This window comes from Typopeltis vanoorti, chromosome 24 (genome assembly GCF_054136105.1).
Source record: "Typopeltis vanoorti isolate ZY-2024b chromosome 24, IOZ_Tvanoo_1.0, whole genome shotgun sequence".
NCBI lineage: Eukaryota > Metazoa > Arthropoda > Arachnida > Uropygi > Thelyphonidae > Typopeltis > Typopeltis vanoorti.
This window is the reverse complement of record NC_143572.1, coordinates 63,003,884-63,029,171: the sequence shown is the minus strand read 5'-3', so window position 1 is coordinate 63,029,171 and position 25,288 is coordinate 63,003,884. Positions and strand designations below refer to the sequence as shown.

At 37.0% G+C, this 25,288-nt stretch overlaps 1 protein-coding gene across 1 annotated transcript in view; it reads left to right on the top strand.

Moving 5' to 3' along the window:
• Positions 1 to 22,973, top strand: part of ND-B8 (NADH dehydrogenase (ubiquinone) B8 subunit) — a 158,774-nt gene extending 135,801 nt beyond the window's left edge. Inside the window, exon 3 of the mRNA XM_090413953.1 lies at positions 22,761 to 22,973. Coding sequence (XP_090270079.1) covers positions 22,761 to 22,849 — 89 coding nt within the window. The 3' untranslated portion in view covers positions 22,850 to 22,973. The remainder of the gene's footprint in view (positions 1 to 22,760) is intronic.
• Positions 22,974 to 25,288: the final 2,315 nt, after the last annotated feature.

The following is a 25,288-nucleotide window of genomic DNA, read 5'->3' as shown; positions in this document are numbered from 1 at the left end:
GTTGAACCCCACTTGTAACCTTCTGCTTCCTTGATATTGCCCATCATACACAACTCTCTGTTACCTATCAGACAGCCAATCCTGAATCCAGTTGACCAACCCGACATTTAAACCCATGTGCTGCAACTTAATTATCAGCTTATCATGTGGCACCCTGTCAAATGCCTTTGCAATATCCAAAAAAAATAGCAGTATATGCCTTTCCCTCATCAACTGCTCTTGTCACTTTATAATAAAAGGCAATCATATTACTAAAGCAATAAAATAATTCGTTTGGTGTTGTTAATACCATTAAAAACAAGTTATGAGTGTACTATAAAAATGTGCTTATGCATATTTAGAACTTCTGTGTTAGTTATACACACTACCATGAGAGTTTAATCCTTTATCACAACATCATAAAAGAAGCAAATACTTTGCCTCCTTGACCCTAAGACTACTGATGTAGTCTTAAATTTAGAAAAGTTTCAGTGTGATGACAAAGGCACACATGACAGAATTGAATTCATGTAAAATATTCAAGCTAGTATTCTAATGTCCTGAACTGCATCCTCTAGGGGCAGTTAAGGATGACCAGTTTTTATTTTTTTATGTTTTTACTGAGGATAACAATCTCTCAAATCCCCGGCAGGTTTTTCACAAAATAAATTGGTTTAAGTTTGGTATGTTGTGTAGAGCATGTTTTTCAATCATTTTTGACTGTGACTCACAATAAGAAATACGTTTTACATTGTAACCCAGTTTAGTAATCTTTCTTCATCTTACTGCATGGAGGATTTGATCATGTGGTCCCAGCCATTTTCTCTATGTTAATACATAAATGTTTACTTATGTTGGTGTTCTTCTCTTTATTCAGTTGCAGATCTGAAAGGTTGTCTATAACAAGTAAACCTATGTTGTCATTTATCCTAAACACTTCTGTAGGAGAGCAGATAAGAAAGGCTAATTTAAACATTTGTTTACAAGTGATTTGATTGGTACTTGATATTTTAGTATTTTTTCCTATACTCTCAAAAGTTCTTGTATTGTGAGGAACCCAGTACTGTCTATATATTCTCTGTTAGTCTGCATATTATTAGTGAGCTAGCAGACTGCTATCTCAATATTCTTTGTATAGCAAGATAAGGAGAAGTTATTAATTTAAAAAATAGCTGCTTCAGAGTTAAGTGATGAAAGATTATTCTGGGCATCAGTGTATGCTCTGTAGACCACTTAATTTAAATAAATTTGGCTGCACAGAACCACAAGCAATTTGGGAAACTGTCATTCTCTGCAAAAAAAAAAAAAACTGCACTCAGATAGCATAATCATAATATTAGGACATTTCTTTCTTCTTTCTTTTAACCCTTTTTATAGTCACTTCTGGCAATAGGTTTCTACCAGTTCTATCTTATGATGTCAGGATAGAAACAGATGGAATCTGTTTCTATCCTGAGCTTGTTGGTGCCAAAGAGTTCCAGTTGTTTTTCTTATATCATCTGACCATCTTTTTTCAGGTCTTCCAGCTGATCTTTTACCTTCATATGGCCACTGCTCCAGTAAAACTTTTGACACATTACAAGTCTTGAGTCTTGTAATGTGTCCTGCCCATTTCTTTCGAAGTATGTTTTCTCCAGTATCTAAAAATTTTGTTTTAGCTCTTGTTTCTTCATTTCTGATTTTATCTTTGAGCCTTATGTTTAGCAGACATCTTTCCATTCTTTTTGTTTTTTGCATTTTATCTATTATTTCTCTTTTGATTGGCCAGGTTTCTGTTCTGTATGTCATAACAGGCAATACACATTGGTTGAACCGTCTTGCTCTGCTCTCAGGTGTTTTATTTTGCTGTTTAAAAATCTCTTCAATTTTCCAAAAGCTGCCCATCCCATCCCATTCCTATTTTTATTTTCACTTCTTCCATGACTCCTTGTTTCTTCATTATTGATAATTTTCCTAAGTATACATACTCATCTACTATTTCAATTTCTTTATTGTTTACCTTAATAATGTTGTGTCTTTCATCGTATCCTTTTCAGTTTGTCATTATTTTGATTTTCTCGGAATTAATGTCTAATCCAGTTTCTAGTGATTTAGTTGTTAGATCTTCTATCATTTCTTTTAAATCTTTCATATTGTTTGCAATAATAAGAATACCATCAGCAAATCTTAGGTTATTCAATTTAATTCCATTAATATTGACTCCTTTATTGGGCCATTTATTAGGACATTAGCTTTAGATATTTTGCACTCTTATTCAGTTCTACATTGTGTCCTTTTGTGATCACATTGCAATTGCTCTCATGATCATCCTCAAGAAGCATACCACAAGACACCTGAAAAGTGCTGCCCGTGGGCTTCATCTTACTAGAACATGACATGAAAGAAAATTCAGAGAACTTTTGAGGCCATTATAAACCATCCTACCAGAACAAAAATAAGTCTTTCAAAATAATTTTCAAGATTTGACTAGTTCATATTTGATCCCTTCATCATCCTACATTAATGAAGGCAGGATGACAGACATCACCTCCACTGCTTAATGGACCATATGCTGACCTTCTGATATATTAAGACTGTTAACACAATCATGTTATCATTGGCAATTTTACTAGAATTTTACGTATTATTGTTTGCTTTTCGTATCTTAGTGTGTCTGTGCGATTTTTGTGTGTTTTCTGTGTTATTTCAATTATTATTTTTAAGATACGATAGCGTCCACATGGCACCGATTAAAAAAAAAAAAAAAAATGGCGGCCAGGTCACCATGTTTGTTTGAGAATTTGGATATAAAAGAGTTTATGCAATGTGCTGTCTGTGAGATGTATGCTTCGCAGAGAGTGGTTGGAGTCTGGTTAAATGGTGATAGTGGAGTGAATATGTGCAGAAAGTGTAAGGAGAATGAGGATCTAAAGCGTGTTTCGGGTGGCGAGAGTGATATCATTAGAGAAAGTCAGAATATAGAAAATAGTGATGTGATGAGAAATTGCGAGGTAGTACCAGATAGGTGTGAGAGCATCGTTGAAAGTGTAATTGAAGGTAAAAATACAGAACGAATGGATGATTTAAATGATAATGAAAATGGTGAGATAGATGCAAGTAGTGAGATCGCATGATTGAGCAGAGCGATACATAGAGCAAAGCGGCAGCTGGAGCTTATGCAAAAATGTGTACCAAACTACCAACTAATAAACGGCAAAAATCTGATACGAAAAATAAGAGAATGTGCATAAATGTAAACAAAATGAAGGAGCGAGTGCTGTACGGAGATTCGTTATTAAGAGGTGTGATAGTTGAGAGTTTGACGAAATTGTACCAACCAGGTGCGAACATTAAGGACGTCAGTGAGTCTATTAGAGCGCAAAAACAGAGGGTGAAAGAAATGATAGTCGTGGCAGGAACAAATGATTTGAAAGAGGACAAAATGGAAATGATAGAGGATGTGAGGGAATTACTTGAGGTAGCAAAAGAGAAGAGTGAGAGAGTTAGGATGGTGAGTATTTTGCCACGGTATGACAGTGAAGTGTTTAGAAGGAGGGCCACAATTGCCAATGACTTTATGCGTGGGTTATGCATGGAGAGTGGTGTGGAATTTGTGGATGCGAAAGGATTTTTATAAGATGGATGGTTTACATTTGAATGGATTTGGTGTATGGAGGCTTGAAAAAGTGTTGATGAATGAAGTGGATGTACAGACTCAGGGAAACTAGATTTATTAAGGGGGGGGAGTAGATATGCTGACTTTAGGGAGGCAGTTGAGTGTATGAATGAGTATAATATGCCCGGGCGAGTACGAAGGACAACAAATCAGAATGGGATAGTTAGTGTAAGGCATCAAAGTAGGGATGGGACTAACGGGCTTCTGCAATTCATGTACGCTAATGCCAGGAGTATTAGGAACAAGAAGGAGGAGTTTTTGGCCTTGGTTGGCACTTCCAGGCCACAGGTTGTTGGTATTAGTGAAACATGGCTGATAGAAGAATGAAGCTAGTGGGATTGAATGTGACAGGTATAGCGTGTTCAGGAGTGATAGGGAGAATAAAAGGGGGGGGGGAGGAGTGTTATTGATGATAGCCGATGAGTTGCAGCCAAGGAGTATAGAAGTTGAACTGCAGGATAGAGAAAAGAGCACATTTGAGGCAATTTGGTGTGAGATAGAGGCTAGCAAAACAAAATATACAATTGGGTGCTGCTATAGACCAGGTGATGGAATAGATGGTAGGGATAGTATGCATAGGCAAATAGAAGAAATGAGTGGAAGGAGGGTAATTATTATGAGGTATTTCAATTATGGTAACATTGATTGGAAGGAGTAGAGGGTATATGGGAGGAAGGAATTAGATTTTATGCGGTTATTAAGGGACAACTATCTGCGGCAGCATGTAATGGAAAATACTAGGGGGCAGAGAGTGCTTGACCTAGTAATCGCATCTGAGAATGTGGCTGTAGCAAACATGACCATGTTGCCACCAATTGGTGAGAGTGATCATAAGGTCATGACTTGGGAGGTGGCTAAAGGAGTGGAATATACAATTAAGACAGGGTACATGTGGAATTACCGGGCTGGTAAGTATGACAAACTTAGGAGTGTGCTTGGCTCAGTGTCATGGCATGTAAAACTACAAGGGCTGGATGTTGATAGTGCATGGGAGGTGGTTAAGAAGTGTTTGCAGGAGGCAATGGTTGACTGTATACCAAGAGTCCAAATAATAAATCAAGTAGGGGTTAAATGGATGAATAACACTATTAAGCTTGAGCTGCAAAAAAAGAAACAATTGTGGAGGGAATTTAAGGAGAAAGGTGACCTGCAGGTGCAGGAACAGTATAAAGCTCAGGCCAGAAAGGTAACAAGAGTGGTAAGAAAAGCAAAAGCAGATTATGAAAGAATATTGGCCATGCAGGCTAAAGATAATCGCAAACAGTTTTTACAATATGTTGCAAGTAAAAGGAAAAATGTTCATCGCAGAATGATTTTAAAATATGCTGAAGGTAGGGAGGTAACCGAATCAGTCGATATAGTGGAATTACTGAGCGAGCACTTTGCAAGAGTATATCATCCAGGTGGTGACATTGCAGTAATGGAAGAACCAACAGCTTATACTGGAATTGTGATGAATGAAGTAGAGGTAAATAGTCTATTACAGAATCTGAATGTCAATACATCTGTGGGATTGGATGGTATACCAGCTCGTGTCGTATGTGAAGCGGCTAAAGAATTGTCAGTGCCCTTGACCATTTTGTTTAATTTGAGCCTCGGGTCTGGGTCAGTCCCAAGGGGGTAGAGGGGAAAATAGTTCCGCTGCATAAAGGTGGTTCCAAGGCTGCTGTTGAAAATTGCTGGCCAATCAGCATAACAGGAATCGTTATCAAGGGCTTGGAGAAAATAGTCAAGAGGAAAATACAAGATTGGATAGATGAAAATGGGATACTGTATTGGGGACAGCATGGTTTTGTGAAGGGTAGGTCATACCTCAGTAACTTGCTCACATATTATAACACAGTGACGGCTGAACTGGATAAGGGTAATGGGTTTACAGTGATTCTACTGGACCTTGCTAAGGCCTTTGACAGGATACCACATGGAATGCTAATCAGTAAAATGCACCATATGGGGATGGATATAGGATTGGTGAGATGGATAGGAGGGTGGTTGACGAAGAGATATCAGAGAGTGGTTTATTCAGGAGTAGAGTCCAAAAGACGGCCTGTGACTAGTGGTGTGCCACAACGATCTGTTCTTGGACCACTGCTGTTTAATTTGTTCATTAATGATATAGGAAAGGATCTGAGAGGAACAGTTCATTTGTTCGCAGATGATGCAAAGTTGGGTAGGGCAATAGTGAATGCAGATGATGTCAAAATTTTGCAGGATAGATTGGAGGTCTGGGCTAAGGAGAATGGATGTCAATTTAATGTGGCAAAATGTAAGGTTATACATTTTGGGATGAAAAGATTAGCAGCAGGTGGAACTGTACCCAGGAAATTAATGAGGCGAGAAATTTAGGAGTGTTGGTGGATAAGGAGTTGAAGTTTAGGGGGCACATTGCAAAAGTGGCCAAATCAGCTCATCAAATCACTTGGTTGCTGAAGATACTTTGACAAGCAGAGACAAGCATGTTATTGTTCCTCTGTATCGAGCCTTGATAAGACCCCATCTCGACTACTGTGCCCAGATTTGGTCACCTAGGTTTCTTCTTGATGGGGAGGAGGTTGAGAGGATCCAGAGGCGAGTGACCAAGATGATAGCAGGTCTGTGGAATGAACCTTATGAGAACAGGTTGAGGATTTGTGGGTTGCAGAAATTGGTTGATAGGCGGAGGAGGGGAGATATGATTGAGACATTCAGATTACTGAAGGGTTTCTATAAGATTAATTCAGGAGATATTTTTAAGAACAGGGCTGGTGGTGGGAGGACTAGGGAACATCCATGGAAGGTGGGCAAGAGTGTGGTTAGTAAGGGTGTTAGAGCTGGGTTCTTTACTTTTAGAGTGCTGAATGAGTAGAATAAGCTGCCAGAGTCTGTAGTGGATGCTGTGACAGTGAATGAGTTTAAAGCAAGGTATGATAGATACTGTGTGAATGTTGAATAGTTGTGATGAACATGACGTGGGGCCTCCCTCGATGAGTCTAAGGACTCCCTGGAGTTGCCCGTAATAATAATAATAATAATATTCCTACAACTTGTGTCAAGAAGTTGACTGTATGCCACTAATTATAGTTATCATTCAGGTACAATTCTGAAAGGAACTGAATATGTTAATAAGTCAAGCTATTAGTAGCTGGTACCAAATATTCGCCTTAACCATCTCTACATTTTTTTTTACAATTATTCAAACTTGACTTTAGACATCTACCTTGTTATGCATTCCTATATTCTGCTAATGGACGATATGCAGAATATAGGAATTAGGTACCAGAAAATCTGGTACCTAACTCCTTAGAGGTACCAGAGATATATTGAAATCTTTATTAAGTACAGTATGCCCATTAAATAGTGAATCATGATGCTTGTAATACAATCCAGAAACAAAATTGCAAAGCATGAATTGATTACCAGCTTCTCCAAGACAGCAAAAGATTTGACCATAGAAGAGTCAGAATAATGCTGATTGTCTTCTTCAACATTCATGGAATTATGAAGAATTTGTTGCAGTGGGCCAAACGGTTAAATGTCATGCAATCAGCACGTGAAATGAGTGAGAGGGAAGTAGTACTAAACAGGCACTGACTTTTGATGCACAGCAGTGTGACTGTATGTTGTGTGTTAAACCAAAAACAGTTTCTCACTTCCAAATCCACTACATTACTTGAACTGCCACATGTGCTGGATTTGACAATGGCAGACTTTTTTTTTCCAAAATTGATAACAAAGGGCTCTTGTTTGATTCAGTGGAGGTCATCCAAAAGAGTGTGACTGCCGGGTTCATCGCTATGTCGTAATGCTCACCAGCAGTGTTTCGAAAAACGTGTTGAATTAATGTGGAAATTGTCTCATTTAATGGGTATGCTGTGTTTAATATAGTCATGCACTTATTAATAATAGCAACAGGATCCTAGGTTTCCTAAGAAATAATTTCAACTTGAAACTTTTTTGCTTTTCAATGTAAGCTGTCTTTCTCCATAACAGATCTAATGATCTATATCTATTTCTAGACCTCTCCTAACTTGAACATTCAGGAAGAGATTTGCTGCTTTTTTCATTTGCTATAAAGTAGTCTTATTATTAATATTTGTCCTCTTGCAATTTGTAATGCCTTTGTAAAAAAAAAAAGTTATTTCTTTCCCTCATCAATTATTCTTGTTATCTATGATAAAAGGCAGTTAGGTGGTGTCAGTTTAATGCAACTAAATCTAAGGTCTTGAATTTTGGGATCCACTGATGGGAGGCTCCTTACTCTGTTGGAGAAACTGTACTAGAAAAAGTGGAGGAGGCAAGGGTCTTTTTGGGTGATGATAGAAACTTGAAGTTTAGGGGATGTATTGTTAAGGTCGTGAAGGTAATCCGTAAGACTGCTGCAATACTGAGAAGGATGCTTACCAACACAGAAAAAAGAGTGGTGATTCCCTTGCATGAATCCTTATCCAGACCACATCTGGTTTATTGTGCTCTGGTTTGGGCACCAGGTGAAGGGAGATAAATTAACCTTTAAAGTTAAACATGCAATATCAGTAAAGCTAAGTTAACTGAAAATGAAATGTGGTTCTACAATTTTTGAAAAGTAACTGTTTGCTTAATTTGCTGAGTGGATGATGTCTCTGCTCTCTCTCCACCCATTGGGTTTGAATTTCACTGTGACATAGATGTTTGTGAAAGTCTTTAGGTAATTTTGGCCCTGTGTGAAACAACAGTCCACTTGTTAGAAGTTTGAAGTAATTTGAGAGAAGTATTGAGTTCGATCTCTGAAGTTGGATTTCTGGATTATCTTAATCTGCCTCTGAAATGAGCTCGAAAATATACTATAGGCTAACCTTTCTTGGATGGGATTCATGTAATTTTTTTTCAATGTCAATCCCATCCAAGGAAGTTTAACCTACAGCACATTTTAGTATCATGGGGGAATAAATAAGATAATCTAGAATTGGATTTGAGATCTTTTTGACATAGTAAAAATCAACTTGCATCTTGTGTATCTGAATTCATTTTATGCTCAGGTCAGCTGAGATGCATGAATCTCCAATGATGACACATGCTTAGGAAAGTATGCTGATAGCTTAATATTAAATACTGTTATTGTTTTGAATGATCACTTCTCAAATATGTCAGCAGGAAATCATGTTATTTTTTTAAGGTTAATTTGATGTAGGAAGTTTTGAAAGAAATTATATAAATAGAAAATCATATTTAAAAAGAGCTACAGTCTAGGAGGATCATTTTTTTCTAATTTTAAACTGCAAGCAATAGTCAGGCTTGGCTGGCAAGTCCTAACATTCTATGTTGGTGAAATTAAATATCATTCATGTGTGTTCTTGTCCTCTTATTTCTGCACAGCAGCCAGTCTATCCATAATAAACTACATATGGAGAGGAATTTTGTAAAGCTCTAGAAGAGACTGTGGGTGAATTCTAGAGAGGTGACAGTGAGTCTTTTGACTCCATAGAGACATGATGCCCATATAATGAGAATAATAAAAATAAGCATTTTCTTTTATCTTGGAATGATAAATTTGCCCATAGTCTCTTCTGTGAATTTACAGAATTGCTTGCTCCTGTAAGTGTAAGTAATTATGGGCACATCTAGCCATTCTACAATAAGATGATGGTACATATGAACTGCATTTAGATACCAGCATAGGAAGCAAAAACTTTCCAGCATGCCTTGACTGCTCACAATTGGATGAAATTGTAATAACAAATGACAATCCTATGTCATAAATTTTTTAACATTTTGTCATTGTTGCATTAATCTAACCTTAACAAGAGTGATTTTGTTAATGTTTTTCAGCCAAATTTATCAGTTGAAGGTGGTTTAGCTAACTCCATATGGAGATAACAGTTTTTTTTTCTTTGAGAAACTCGTATTTTTCATCCTGCATACAGGCAAATTGCCCAGAGAACATACAGTTAACATCCAAAAACACATTAGTTGGTGGTAGATGGCATATACATGGTAGATTTTGGTGTGTGTGTGTGTGTGGATGGATGGATGGATGGATGGATGGTGGGTCATGAGTGTAGAATGCTCTCCTGCACAGAGTCTGAGGACTCTGTGTGGTCATTGTAACACAATAAGTTTGATGTCTGGGAGACAGTTATTTGAAATGTTTCTATATTTTTTAAATAAATATCAGTGTATTTTCTTATGCATATGCCATCATTGGAGCATCATTTGATTTATTATGCATACACTAGCAAAATATTAATATTTTGGTATGGTAGAGCTTTCACTGATAGTAATGCACCTTATTATTACATAAGCATCCCATAAAGTCTAAAGACATTGGGAAGGAAGCCTAGTATCTCAGCAAACATTAACCTTCATTCACACAATGTCATACTCCTCTTTGAACTCCTTCACTGACAAGGTACTCACTCTGGCAACCAACTCTACTCATTCATCACTTTCCAAGCAAAAAAAAAAAAAAAGAAGCCCCCATGCCCTTGTTTAACCACACTCATTTTACAGAGATGTCACCTTGTTCCCTCCCCCCAATACACCTTAGTCATGAACTGAAAATTTTCAGTGTCAATTCTATAAAACACTTCTAGTAATTTATGTCTATCATTTTCCCTCGTTTCTGCCTACTAGCCAATTTTTTTGCAATCTACAAATCTTCAGTCAGTCCTCATAAGGAGCATTCCATAAACCTGCCAGTATCTTGTTCACTTACTTCTAGATCTTTTCCACATCAGTCTAGCTACGGCTTTATCAAAAACTTATAAAGAGGTATAATAGCCTCTTTATCTCTGCTTGTTAGCATGTTTTTCAGTAAGCAGATAATCCTATTAGCTGTTTTAAGCCACTTTTGCAACATGCTCTCTGAACTTCAACTCCATTTACCAGCACCACCAAATCCTTAGTCATATCACTTTCCTAAAGTCTAGTTCCATCAGTGCAGTACACAACTAGTAATCTTTTCATCCCAAAATGCATAACCTTACACGTTGGCATATTAATCTAACAGATAAGCTTAGGTGTTGATGGTTATTCATGACTTATTTTTCACAGTATTAACAACAGCACACACTTTTTTCACAAAGATGTTTTATTAACGCTTATATTTCGCTGATTTTCAACTCGGCATCATCAGAGCACAACACACTTGTACACGCGACAGTGAGTGAGTGAAACAATATAATTGCAAAAGACAAAAGATCTAAAGTCCTATTTTTTTCTAAGGTCTCACAACCTTTAACAAATATGGTTGCATTAATTTGCCAAAAATTTGGGAGACAGTTATCCTAAGAAAAACTCCTGCATAGATGTTTTTTTTTTTTTCCCCTCATTAGAGGGTGCCAAAAATAGGACTTTAGATCTTTTATCTTTTGCAATTATATTGTTTCACTCACTCACTGTCACATGCACAAGTGTGTTGTGCTCTGATGATGCCGAGTTGAAAATCAGCGAAATAGAAGCATTAATAAAAACATCTTTGTGAAAAAAGTGTGTGGTGTTGTTAATACCGTGAAAAATAAGTCATGAATTTGTCATATTAAACTGATGCCCATTCTCCTTTGTCTATGCTGTGTATTTAAATTGCCTTACAAAATCTCTACATCATCATCATCATCTTTATTAACTATTACTCTACTCAGTTTTGTTTTGCCCTGCAGCACATTGCTAGTCACTTGCCTTGTCCAAGATACATCTTCTCCATAAATAATTATCCTTTGATGTCTATCCATCAGAAACCTTCCTATCTTTGTCAGATTTGCTCCAGTTTTTGTAACAGTTCACGCAATATCCTGTTAAACAACTTTGCAAAGTCTGGCAGTATCGTGTAGATATTCCCCTCATCCAACTTGGCTATTACTTTATTATAAAAAGTAAGTAAATCACAGAGGCATGGTCTACCCTTCACACAACCATGCTCTACTCCATGTACAGTATCCTATTCCTATCTTCCCATTCCTGAATTTTGCACTTAACTGACTTCTCCAATACTTTGACCACCATTCCTGAGATGCTGATCAGTCTATAATTTTCTACCTCTGTCTTGGAATCTCCTTTATGAAACAGAATTATTTTTCCTCCTTCCGCTCCCTTGGGACATTATCAAAGGTGAGACTTAAACAGTCTAGTTGCGTAGACACTGCTAATTCCATAACATGTTCTCATAATGTGCAAGTTGATATGCTGTCTAATCCCATAGCTGTATTCACATCAAAATACCATGGTATCCTAAGCATATTTCATTTTCTTTCTTTAAATCACCAGCAGAGGAAATAACATGGCGGCGGCTTTGTCATTCCATGAATTTAATTTAGACTTTAGTCATTTTGTTAAGTGTGAGGTGTGGTATATGTGTTCTTTTGGTTACATAAATGGTTTGTCGATGTTTAGGGTGGATGGAAGGAGGGTGTGTGCGAAGTGTGACCTGAACGAGGAATTGATGAATATATGAAATTGATGACAGAAAGTATTAGTAGTGAGAATGTCGCGGGGAAAATGAGTGCACGTTCGGAAGAGCAGGATGGTGTGAAAGAGAGGCAAAAGAATGTTAAAAAATCAGTAAAAAAGAAAACGAGTGATTTAAAAACTGTAATGGATGTTAAAAAGGATGAAAGCGAGGCGAGAGTGGCAGAAGGAAATGAAATTGAGAGAATGAATGAAACTGGAAAGGCGTGATGCAGGAATCGAAAGTGGAAAAAATCGAAAGAATGAATGATAGCGAAAGTTGGATGCATGTTGGATCAAAAGTACGGAAGAACAGAAGGATGAATGAAAGTGAGAAGAGGGTGTCGAGAGTTAGAAAATTAGAAAGATTGAATGATAGAGAGAATGTGATGCGTGATTCGGAAGTTGAATTGGATTGGATGAGGAAAGAGATGAAATGGATGCGGAATCAAATTAAGAAAATTCAGGTAAAAACTATTAAAACTAATCATGATGGCATGAAAGAGTTAATGAAAGATGAGCGAATGGCATTATATGGCAACTCCATTATTAAAGGTGTGCTGGATGATAGGATGTACAAGGTATGTTTTCCAGGCGGTAAAATGAGTAGAGTGATTGAGGCATTGGATATGAGGAGGGAGCGAGCAAAGGAGTTGATGGTTGTAATCGACATGACAGAGGACAACGAGCACGTCAGAATGGATATCAGGAGGCTGCTTAGAAGGATGATAGAGAATAGTGTGACAGGAAGGGTAGTCAGCATGTTGCCTAGGTATGACTGTGGTTAGATGAGGCAGAGAGCAAGGATTATGAATGATATGCTGGCTGAAATTTGTGAGGAGGCAGAGTACGGTTTGTTAATGTGTGGAATGAGTTTGAAGGAAGAAGTGAACTGTATGGGAGCAATGGACTGCATTTGAGTGGTTATGGTGTGAGTTGCTTGGAGAGACTGCTGCTGGAAGGTAGAGAAGTGAGTAGAATGAGAGAGGATGAATCAGATCAAGCAGGAAGTGATGTGGAAGAGCTGGAGAGATTGAAGAGGTGGTTATGAATGAGGAAGTGAGTGGTATGAGTATAGAAAATGAGAGAATGGGTGTGCAAGAGGAGCAGGGGAACGGGGAGGCTCAGGGTGGACAGGGGTACACAGCGTGAGAAAGGTGGATGCTCCGAGAGGAGGCGAGAGCATGTGTAGACAGGAAAGAAATAGGATGACCTGGGATCAAGAGGAAGCAGTTGGAATTGAAAAGGGCTTTAAAATGAATAAGCAGAAAGGGAAATGGCCCCAGTCGAGCATGGAGAGATCACTCGATGTGATCTCTCCATGATGATGACAGGATTTCATCATATCCTTCCATCAAATAGAGATGGAAGGGTATGATGTGTTTCGTGAGGATAGAAGGGGTAAAATGGGAGGGGGGAGTGCTATTGATGATAGAGAAAGAGTTATGTCCATACAAAGTAGAGATGCAAGAGGGAAATAGTGCCATTGGTTTTGAGGCAGTATGGTGTGAGATAGAAGTGCTGGAATCAAATACTTGGTTGGATGTTGTTATAGACCAAGTAATGTGGATGGTGGTGATAATGAAATGTATATTCAAATTAGCCAAGCAAATAAGAAAAGGGTGATCATTATGGGTGATTTTAATTATGGCAATATAAACTGGAATGATGAAATAGCAAGTGGTTTCTTTAGTTTTTGAGGGATAACTACCTCAGACAGTATGTAACAGAGGGTGCGCGAGGATTGAGGGTCTTGAATTTCTTCATTTCATCAGAGGATGTAATTGTAAACGAGGTGTCAAATCATCCACCAATTGGTGAGAGCGACCATGAGGTGATTACCTGGGTGGTTGCCAGCAGTGTGAGGACCTCTGTGAGAAAAGGGTATATGCGGAACTGCAAGGGGGGGGGGGTGATTATGAAGAGCTCAGGAGACAGCTTGTGGGTAGCATGGAATGAGAAGTTAGCTGGAAAAGAGATCAATGCAGCTTGGGGGATTTTCAAAAACTATCTAGTGGATGCAATGTCTAAGTGTATTCCAAGGTTGATAAGGTTAAATAAGGTAGGTGTGAGATGGATGAATAAAGAGATTAAGCATGCGATATAGAGAAAGAGGGCATTGTGGAGGTAGCATAAGAGAAGTGGAAATAACCAATTCCATGAGGTCTACAAAGACCCATGCAAGAAGGGTGACTTGGTTGGTGAGGGTAGCTATAGAGAGGTATGAACAGCAGTTAGCTAATGAAACCAAAAAGAATTCTAAGGAGTTCTTTCGATATGTAGCCAGCAAAAGAAAGAATGATTATGGAAGGATGACATTGATATGAGAAAATGGTATGAAGACAGCTGTTGCAGAATGTGTGGTGGAGATACTTAATGAGCAGTTCATAAAGGTCTTTCAATCTTGTGAATGTGACTTCATAGAGAGAGATTGAGAGCAGTAGATAATGGGAAGGAGAGACTGACTGTAAATGAGCAAGAGGTGTATGGGGAGTTGAGTAAACTAGACGTTAATAAGGCTGTGGGACTTGATAATATATCACCATGTATTCTGAAGGAATGTGCCAGGGAGTTGACACCTGTCTTGACATATTTTTTTAATACGCGTCTTGCACTTGATCAAGTCCCTAAGAGTGGAAGGAGGGCAAGATTGTGCCACTTCATAAAGGAGGTGATTGAACTCAAGCATCAAACTATAGGCCTATATGTGTGTCAGGTGTTGTGGTTAAGTTGTTGGAGAAGCTTGTGAGAACTAGGATCCAGAGTTGGGTTGACAACAATGGTATTATCTTTGATGGACAGCATGAATTTGCTAAAGGGAGGTCATGTTTTAGTAATCTACTTTCTTATTACAATAAAGTGACTGCTTCCTTGAACAGAGGAGAAGGATACACAGTAATATACTTAGATTTTGCAAAGGCTTTTGATAAAGTACCTCATGATAAATTGATAGTCAAACTAGAGCAGATGGGGTTGGATATTAGATTAGTGCATTGGATTGGAGACTGGCTATCTGATAGGTATCAACAAGTTGTGTATGGGGGAGCGATATCCAGGAAAAGGAAAGTCACTAGTGGAGTGCCTCAGGGGTCTGTTTCGGGGCCATTACTATTTGACTTGTATCCCCAGCAGCAGGTTAGGCTACAGGTCGGTTGGGAGTGATACTAACAAGAAGTGGCATCTAAGTAACACGTGGACCCTGCATAGGAAGCGAGCGGGAATAACGCGTAGTGAAAGAAGACGACTGTTTAACTTGTATATTAACGATATAGGTGAAGATTTGGATGGAGATATTCAGTTATTTGCAGATGATGCGAAGTTGGGACAAGCCATGAAGAGTAGTGAAGATGTTGTGGCCTTACAAGAAGACTTGAATAAATTGAGTGATTGGGCATGGAAATGGGGATGTGAGTTCAATGTTGCAAAATGTAAGGTTTCAAAATTTGGAAAACAAAGATGGGATGCAGAATTTATGCTTGGCAAGGATATATTGTTGGAAGTGGAAGAAATGAGAGATCTGGGGGTGATAGTGGATAAGGATCTGAAATTTAGGGGACACATAGCCAAAATTGTGACGACAGCACAAAGGCTTCTGGGAATGATGCAGAGGACACTGACGTGTAGAAGTAGGGAGATTCTTGTTCCGTTGTATAAGGCTTTGATTAGGCCACACATGGACTATTGTGCCCAGATTTGGTCACCTGGTTTTCGGAAGGATGAAGATATGTTGGAAAGGGTCCAAAGGCGATTAAGGTCTGACCTGTGGAATGTCGAGTATGAGGAAAGATTGAGAAGATGTAATTTGCAGAGTCTGGTGGACAGGAGGAAGAGGGAAGATATGATAGGATTAAAGTTGTTTAAAATTTTCCAGCTAATAATCTGAGTGATTATTAGCTGGAATTAGCTCTATTATCCTACAATCCTATCTCACCTAGTATAATTAAAACAAGATTTAAAACATCAATCTGATCACTGAATATTATTCAAGTATACTTGAATAATACTGAATATTATTCAAGTATATTTGCAAAAAGCAGTACAGCAGATATCAAGTCAAGATCTCCTAGTTGTAATGGGGCACTTAAATGCTAAAGTGGGCAAAGACTGGGATACCTGTCCAAAAGTAATCGGAAAGTTCGGGTATGGAGAAAGCAATGAACGTGGCAAAAGACTGTTAAATTTCTGCTCAAATAATAGACTAACAATAACCAACACTCTCTTTAAACATCCAAAACCCTAAAGAAAATGGACATGGATATCACCAGACAGACAAACCAAGAATATGATAGACTATATTATTGTAAATCAAAGATGGAAATCGAGTATCCTAAATTGCAAATCCTTTTCTGCAAATTGTGGATCAGACCATAAGCTAGTATTAGCAAACCTAAGAATAAAGTTAAAATCTGAAAGCACTTTTAGAGTCAAAAGGAGACTGAATTTAAAAAAACTACAAGACAACAATATTCTAAGAAAATATCAACTAGAACTAGATAAAAACTTGAAGGAACTACCAAAACAGAACATAAACATCGAAGAACATTGGTGTAAATTAAAGGAAATAATATTAAAATCGACAGAAAATACAATAGGTTACACAGAAAGAGAAAGTAAAAAGGATTGGATCTTGAATGAAGTAAAAAGGTTAAGCGATCAAAGGAAAAGCATGAAACTATAACAGAAATGAATATAATAGATTAACCAGAGAAATTAGAAAACTAGTTAAAAGAGACAAGAATAACTGGTTAGAAGAAAAATGCAAAATGGCAGAAAAGCTATCAAAAGAAAATAACCTTCATGGATTATATAAACAAATAGACCAAATTAGTAAGACACGGACAACAAAAATGATAATGATCAAAAACAAAGAGGGACAACTAATTGAAACTAAAACAAAAAGAATGGCCAGATGGGAAGAATACTTCAGAGATTTATATAATAAAATCAGCTCCCAGGATATTACTATTCCAGCCACCGAAATGGAAGAGGAAACAAATAGCTTTACCAAAGAAATAATAGCACACAGCATAGAAAAACTCAAAACTTGAAAAGTGCCTGGCATTGATCAAATAGATGCAGAATTCTTAAAGGCAGGAAAGGAACAACTTTTGGGACTATAAAAACATTATTTAAAAGGATCTACAAAAACGAAGCAGTGCCTACTGATTGGACCAAAGCAGTTATAACTCCTATATACAAAAAAGGAGATAAAACATGCAATAATTACAGAGGCATTAGCCTCTTCAGTATTCCAAATAAGGTTTTTACGAAAATACTCCAGAAACAAATTAAGCCATATATAGAACTAGCACTAGGAGAAGAACAAGCAGGTTTCAGACCAGGATGAAGCACAATTGATCAACTATTCACCTTAAGACAGCTAACAGAAAAGACACTAGAGTACAACCAAAGTTGCTACATAAATTTCATAGACTTTCGTCAGGCATTTGATTCAGTCCATAGAAGAAAACTATGGAAGAATTTGGAATTCCCAACAAAACGATAAGAATAATAAAGAATCTGTATGAGAAATCTGAAAGTGCTGTACGAATGGATGACACCTTAACCAACTGGTTCAGCACAGAGAGCGGAGTAATACAGGGATGCAATCTGTCACCAGACCTGCTTAATCTTACACTGGAAGAAGCAACCAATAAGGCCTTAAACAATGAAGACTCCAGAATCAAAATATATGGGGAAAATGTAACAAATTTAAAATTTACAGATGACATTGTATTACTTGCAAGCACAGAGAGAAAATCTACAGCAAATTTCTGATAAAATAAAGGAGGAGTGTATAAAATCGGGATTAAACATAAATATACACAAAACAAAAAATTATGCAAATTGGAAAAAGAAGCACCAATCTGAAAATTGAAATTGATAGTAAGAATCTAGAGCAGGTAGAAAACGTCACCTACCTTGGAGAAGTTATTGAATCAGTCAAGCATCCCAAACTTTTCGACGACTTAATAAAATATGGAAGTCAAGAGACATCAAACAAGTAACAAAAGTGAGAATCTATGAAACAATGGTTCTCCCAATACTCCTCTATGGAAGTGAATGCTGGAATCTCAAAAAGGCTGAAGAGAAAAAATTATTAGTTACTGAAATGGGTTGGCTAAGAAGATTACTTGCAGTATCTCTGCTGGATTGACTAAGAAACAAAGGCATAAGGAAATGACTAAAACAAGAAATAACAATAATAGACAAAATCCAAGAAAGAAGACTGTGATGGTTTGGGCATGCGACCAGAATGGGTACAGAAAGACTACAATCTAAAGCCCTGAATGCAGCGATAGAAGGTAAAAGATCTAAAGGACAGCCCAAAATTAGATGGATAGACAAAATAAAAGAGGACCTGAAAACCAAATCACAACAAGTGACACCAAACTGGACAGAATTGTTCAGACTCCTAGGACAGACAGAAGTAGAAAGAGTTCATTCAGCCTCATCATCATCATCCACATAGGTGATGGAAGAGAGAAGAAGAATCTGAGTGAAGATCTAGATGATACATGCAGCACTCTTACTCATAGAAGCTGCATAAGTTATGAACAAGAGAGAGTGAAATGCAGATTTTTGCTTGGTGAGTGGAATGTATTGCAAGAGCAGGCAGTAGATAGATGTAACAAATAAGCTTACATGTTGCCGGTTATTCATGACTTATTTTTTTCACGGTATTAACAACACCACACAATTTTATCAAAGAGCAGCAATTAGATAGGGCTAAATGGCCTCGCCTACTCCCTGTATATGGGAATAAAAAGGCGTTAGCTGATTTTTTTTTTTTTTTTTTTTTTCATCATCAGAGCACAACACACTTGTACACGCGACAGTGAATGAGTGACAATATAATTGCAAAGGACAAAAGATCTAAAGTCCTATTTTTGGCGCCCTCTAACGAAAAATAAAAAAAAAACAGCTATGCAGTAGTTTCTCTTGGAATAACAGTCCCAAAGTTTTGGCAAATTAATGCAACCATATTTGTTAAGGTTGGGAGAATTCTTCAAAGCCATTGCTGACTCAAAAAATAATCTTTCAGATCTATAACGACTTCTAAATAGCACATGCGTTTTCTTCCATCTAATTCTGTGTGAAGGAGTGTCCAAAACGTGGTCTGCCAGTCTCGACTTGCCATAGTAATAGTAGCAAATATATCTTTCATATTCTTCCAGGTGGATGTTAACTGATCTTCCTGTTTGCCCATAATAGGCCAAGTCACAGCCACAAGGAACTTCATACATTCCTGGGTGTGCTAAAGGGTGACGTTTATCCTTAGGCAAGCGGATCAGAGTTGCCAGCTTGACATGAGGTTTGAAAGTGGTGCAAAGGCCATGTTTCATCAATACTTTGACAATCTTTTCAGATGTATCTCTGATATAGGGAATAAAAATGTCATGTTGTATTCTTGTGTGGGCAGAGTAATGGGCCTATATAGTATTTTATCTATTTTGTAGGGATTGTAGCCATTGGCTAAAAACGTATGGCGCAGATATGGCTCTGGCTCTAAGTGTTTTTAAAATGCCATACTGTTGGACTGGATGATGATGTGATTGTTTATGTAGGTATCTTCCTGTGTGTGTGTGTGTGTGTGTGTGTGTGTGTGTGTGTGTGTGTGTGTGTGTGTGTGTGTGTGTGTGTGTGTGTGTGTGTGTGTGTGTCGAGACCCTACAAATTCTCAAAAGAAAAAAAGTCCAAAAATTACTGAAAAAAGTGACATCATGGCCCAAAGAAATCATCAGGAAAATAAAACCAATTCATGTTAAACCACCTCCTATTTATGGATTACCAAAAATCCACAAAACTAATATCCCCCTACACCCCATAGTTGATAGCATAGATAGTTCCACATATAAACTGGCCCAGCATTTAGCCAAGTCGTTTGCCCCCTTTACTGGCAACTCCTCTACTTTTGTAAAAAAATTCAGTCCATTTCAAAACTAGTTAAAAATCTTATCCTAAAAAATTCAGACATAATGGTTAGTTTTGATGTCAAATCTTTATTTACCAATGTACCACTTATAGACACTTGATTTAATCAAGTATAAATTTCCCCTTGATATTTTTGAATTATTTAAATTTACCATGAATGCAGGTGACTTTACATGGGGAGGAAAATTGCTACAAACAGACTAATGGTACTGCAATGGGTCCCCCCCCCCATTAGCAAATTTTTACATGGAACACTTTGAAAACAAAGTACTTACCATACAAGCTACATACAAGCCACAAGTGTGGTTATGCTATGTAGATGATGTCTTTGCTATCTGGCCCCAATGACAAGACACTTTGGATGCGTTTGTCACCTACCTAACAGCCAACACTCCAAAATCCACTTCACAGTAGAAAAAGAATCAAATAAAAGTTTACCATTCCTTGACACATTAGTCACCCGCCTTTCAGATGGATCATTATCTTTTTCTATTTACAGAAAGCCTACATGCACAGGAAGATACCTACATAAACAATCACATCATCATCCATTCCAGCAGTATGGTATTTTAAAAACACCTACACACAGAGCCATTTGTTCTAACGATACAGCTCTGACCACAGAACTCCAATATCTGCTCCATACGTTTTTAGACAACGCTATAATCCCTACAAAAAAAGATAAAATACTACATAGGCCCATATAAGATAGCCAAAGTGTTGATGAAACATGGCCTTCGCACCGCTTTCAAACCTCATGTCATGCTGGCAACTCTGATCCGCTCGCCTAAGGATAAACTTCACTCTTTAGCACACCCAGGAGTGTATGAAGTTCCTTGTGACTGTGACTTGGCCTATTATGGGCAAACAGGAAGAACATGAAAGATACATTCGCTACTATTACTATGGCAAGTCGGGACTGGCAGACCACGCTTTGGACACTCCTTCACACAGGATTAGATGGAGGAAAACGAATGTGCTATTTAGAAGTCGTTATAGATCTGAAAGTTTATTTTTTAAGTCAGCAACGGCTTTGAAGAATTCTCCCAACCTTAACAAATATGATTGCATTAATTTGCCAAAAATTTGGGAGACTGTTATCCTAAGAGAAACTCCTGCATAGCTTTTTTTTTCCCCCTTTAGAAGGCACCAAAAATAGGACTTTAGATCTTTTATCCTTTGCAATTATATTGTTTCGCTCACTGTCACATGTACAAGTGTGTTGTGCTCTGATGATGCCAAGTTGAAAATCAGCGAAATATAAGTTAATAAAACATCTCTTTGATAAAATTGTGTAGTGTTGTTAATACCATGAAGAATAAGTCATGAGTAGATAGATGTAGATAAAGATTATTATTATTGTTTGACACCTCAAGGGGGGTCCTAGACTCATCGAAGGAGGGCACCTACTCTATAACTCTCTGTCTCCACCACTCATCCTCATCCGCCAACCGTCATCTACACCAATGCCATCTAATGTCCACCTCTAGTATTTTCACAGACAATCACAAACATCCATGCCCACAGCTGGATTTGAACCCAAAGCCTTTTGGCTGGAGAGCAGATATGCTAACCAGGCTGGCCAAGATTCATTATGCTTCTAGAATTCTCACTAATGCCACAGTTGAAGACAGTGCAGCTAACTACAACTAAGAAAGAAAGAAGATAATATAAAAGAATACTATAGAGACTTTCTCTTAGAGAAATGCTTCCCTAAAGAAAATCAAAGTATAACAAATAGACACATATGTTTAAAAAAAAATAATCAAGAAAGTAATAAGGTCTGCAACCCCTTGTCTTACATTATCAGAACACTAGTAGTGTGGATATTGATATGGATGTTTTGCTATCTTTAAGTGTTAAACAAAATTAAGAATTTAAATTTAAAAATTAATTTTAAGGAGTAAATTATTTTAAGAATTATGTCGTTATTTAAAAATTAGTGTTAGTGCTATCTCTCTGTGTTAGTTTTATACATTTATTGTGCTATGTTAGTAAAGTGATAGATAAAATATAAATATCATATAGACATATATATACTAAAATTTTGGGTTAAAGACTTGCGTAGATGTAGAAAAGATATTGCATGGGAAGTTGGCGAGCACTAGGTTATTCTGGATGCTGCATAAAGATGCTGTGAGAGTAATGGAATGAATGCATTGCCAGAATGGATGAGGACACTTACAGTGAGAACATTCAAGATGACATGTGGATAGGTATCGTTGTTATTATGTGATGCCTCCATGCAGTTCAAGGACTCATTGCAGGAGGGCACTCAACACCATCTTCAACACCCTACATAATCCACCATCCACACTCTGCCATCCATTTCTCACTAATAGTATTTTTGTCTATAAATTGCACATGCTCTCTGACTGATTTGATTGGAGAAAAATAGAAGGATATCATGCCCTTTGATGAGTCTGTGACTCCATGGGTGTTTTGATATAATTTTTAGATGTCTCAGTAATCCATAATATCAGATGATAATCCAACACAACCACAGTTTTTGGAGCTCAGGTTATTGATATCATAACCATGACATAGAAAAGAGCCATAATATTATGTCAAATTTTTAGATTTTCACCTCTGTAAAAATTAAATTTTTAATACAATGTTTTTAATGCAACTAAATGTTATGTTATTTCAACATCCATGAGATGGATCATGGAACACCAATAGAAAGATGGATATGTGAAATCAGCATTTTAAATTATCCTTCTTACTGTGTTTGTGTGTTAATGTGTAATACTAACCCCATGTCTTTAATTAAATGTGTTCTTATATTTTTCAGAATATGGGAGGGAAGAACAACAGTCACTAGAAGGCTTATCTGGTGATCAAGTATTGCAAGCAATTGAGACGTTAGCTGCAAAACGTTAACAAAGAATGTTGATTCTTCATATAATAGTGTAATTATTTAAAGTGTAAAGTAGGCACTTGTTACTGTATCATATGATTGCTCAGTTATGTAGTTATTTTAATAGAAATAAATGCTTGAAGGCAGTGTGTTTGCTTTATTTTTTATAAAGGACAATTTAATCTATAAAAGAACTTTGCTTGGAGATTTACAAATCTATGTTGCGACAGCATAGATCTACTGTACTGCAATGCTGATAGTTTATATATGGCTGAGAAATAAATTTCAGGTAACTTCACTGCAAATAGAAAGTTCAGAATACAGTTAAGTGCAAATGGAACTAAGGATGCATATGTATATATGTACATGTATGGAACTATAATGCTGATGATTATGACAAGCTCAGGAAACAGCTTGCATCAATATCATGGAATAAAGAATTGGAAGAAAAGAAGAACAATGCTGCTTGGAACCTGTTCAGGAATTGTGGCAGAGGCAATATCTGAATGCATTTCAAAGATCAATTAAAGTGGGTGTGAAATGGATGAATCAAGAGTGAAGAAGGCATTATGGATGCAGTATAAGATGAGTGGTGGTAATAGTCAGTTGCACAAGGAGGTACAAAGAGGCAAGCAGGAGAGGTAACTCGCTGGTAGCAAAAGTGCAGAATAAGCATCAGTTAAGTAATGAGGTCAAAAGAAATCCTTGAGATTTTTATCGATTTGTGGCCAAGAAGGAAGGATGATGCTAGTTGGAGAGAAAGGTAGAATGATAACCACTGTGGTGGATATTGCAAAGATGTTAAATCAGCAATTCATAAAGGTATTTCGTCCTTATGAAAGTAACATCATGCAGAACTTAACTTGAGCGCAGTGGAGAGGGAGGAAGAGCTACTGGTGATGAGTCAGCAGGAGATATATGAGAAATTGAGTAAACTTGATGTCACTAATCATGTAGGACTTGATGGATTGTTTCCAGTTTGTCTTTCTAGTTTATACTTTTTGTGAGCCAGCTATATACTACAGCAAGTTTTATGACACGAGTGCTGTCTACAGGCATGTATTCATCATTTCCTCTTAATATTGGGTCAGTTACATAGTTGTCATATGTTAAGTTAACCATGCTCCTCAGTTAATCAAACTGTGAAGTAATTTCTCAGTACATTAAGATAATTGAGAAAATTATTGTACTATTATAGTAAGGATAATTGTGACCATTGATTTTTTCAAACATTTCAAAAAAGACCATAAAATATCTACCAAAAACCAAAAGTAAAATAATCTCCCACCTAAAATTAATCTCACAAAAGGTTGCAAAACCTATAGTATGTTAGTGTGCTTGTGCTAGGAGTTGAGAAGGAACCTGTTGTTGGTGGTGTTTGCAACAACTAATCCTTGAGCAACATTAAGGGATAAAAGCTTTTCCATGGAACAGAGACAGAGATATACTCCTAAAGGAGAAGTAATAATTTGAGCACACTTCTGCCATATTTTTTGTCCTGCAGTCAAATTAGAAGGTGACACAAACATCAGATATTATGTGAAAATTGTCCCTCATTCTGAGTTGCAGGTAGAAAAAGGAGATTTTGCTTTGATGAAGGCATTACGTAATGATGTAAAATATGGCTGCTTATATGATAATCTAGAAAGTAAGTTAAGGAAATATATTTAAAAAAAAACAAACGCATTTTATTTAAAAACAGAACAATAAAAAAATCACAAAATTCAAACATGAAAAAAAAAAACTTTATAAGAAATTATTTCTGTGGGACTTGAAATCTGCATATACATACTTCATTCAGCTTTGATGTTTTCTGGGGCAGTAAATATTTTTCATTTTTATCATGAATATCAAGTTTCTGAATGATTTATAATGCTAATATATTTTGATGATTTTTAATTTCATGGTAAGAGAAATTGAAACATCCAAAAGAGTGATCATGTGACAAGTTTTAGATGTTTCGATGAATGTAAATTATTTAACCATCAAAAGCATCTGCTTTAACATATTCGTAGGCTGTGTGGTTTCATGCCTTCATAAAAAAAATAGAAGGATGATTATCTGTTTTATATTTCGCCATCAAAAGATATCTACTTTAACATGTTCGTAGCAGGCTCTGTGGCTTCATAAGAAGGCATGAAGCCAACCCTCTGCTAGGTTTGGATCTTATAAATTATAACTGATAAAATTATATCAGCAGTTTACTTATGCGAAAAATTCTCTGAGTTTAATTTAAAGAATGAGTGATTACAGCAGTGGCACACCCAGAGGAGAGGCAAGGGGCCCTGGCGTCCCCCAAAGAAAAAGAAGAAAAAAAAACAAAATTTTCCAAAAATCTTTTCCTAATTAAAATTCATTTTTTTATTTATTTATGTTGTGTCGTGTCTTCTATTGCTATAATACTTATTAATTAGCAGACACACAAGGTGAGAATACCCTATAGCTCTCAGGAATCATGGCCG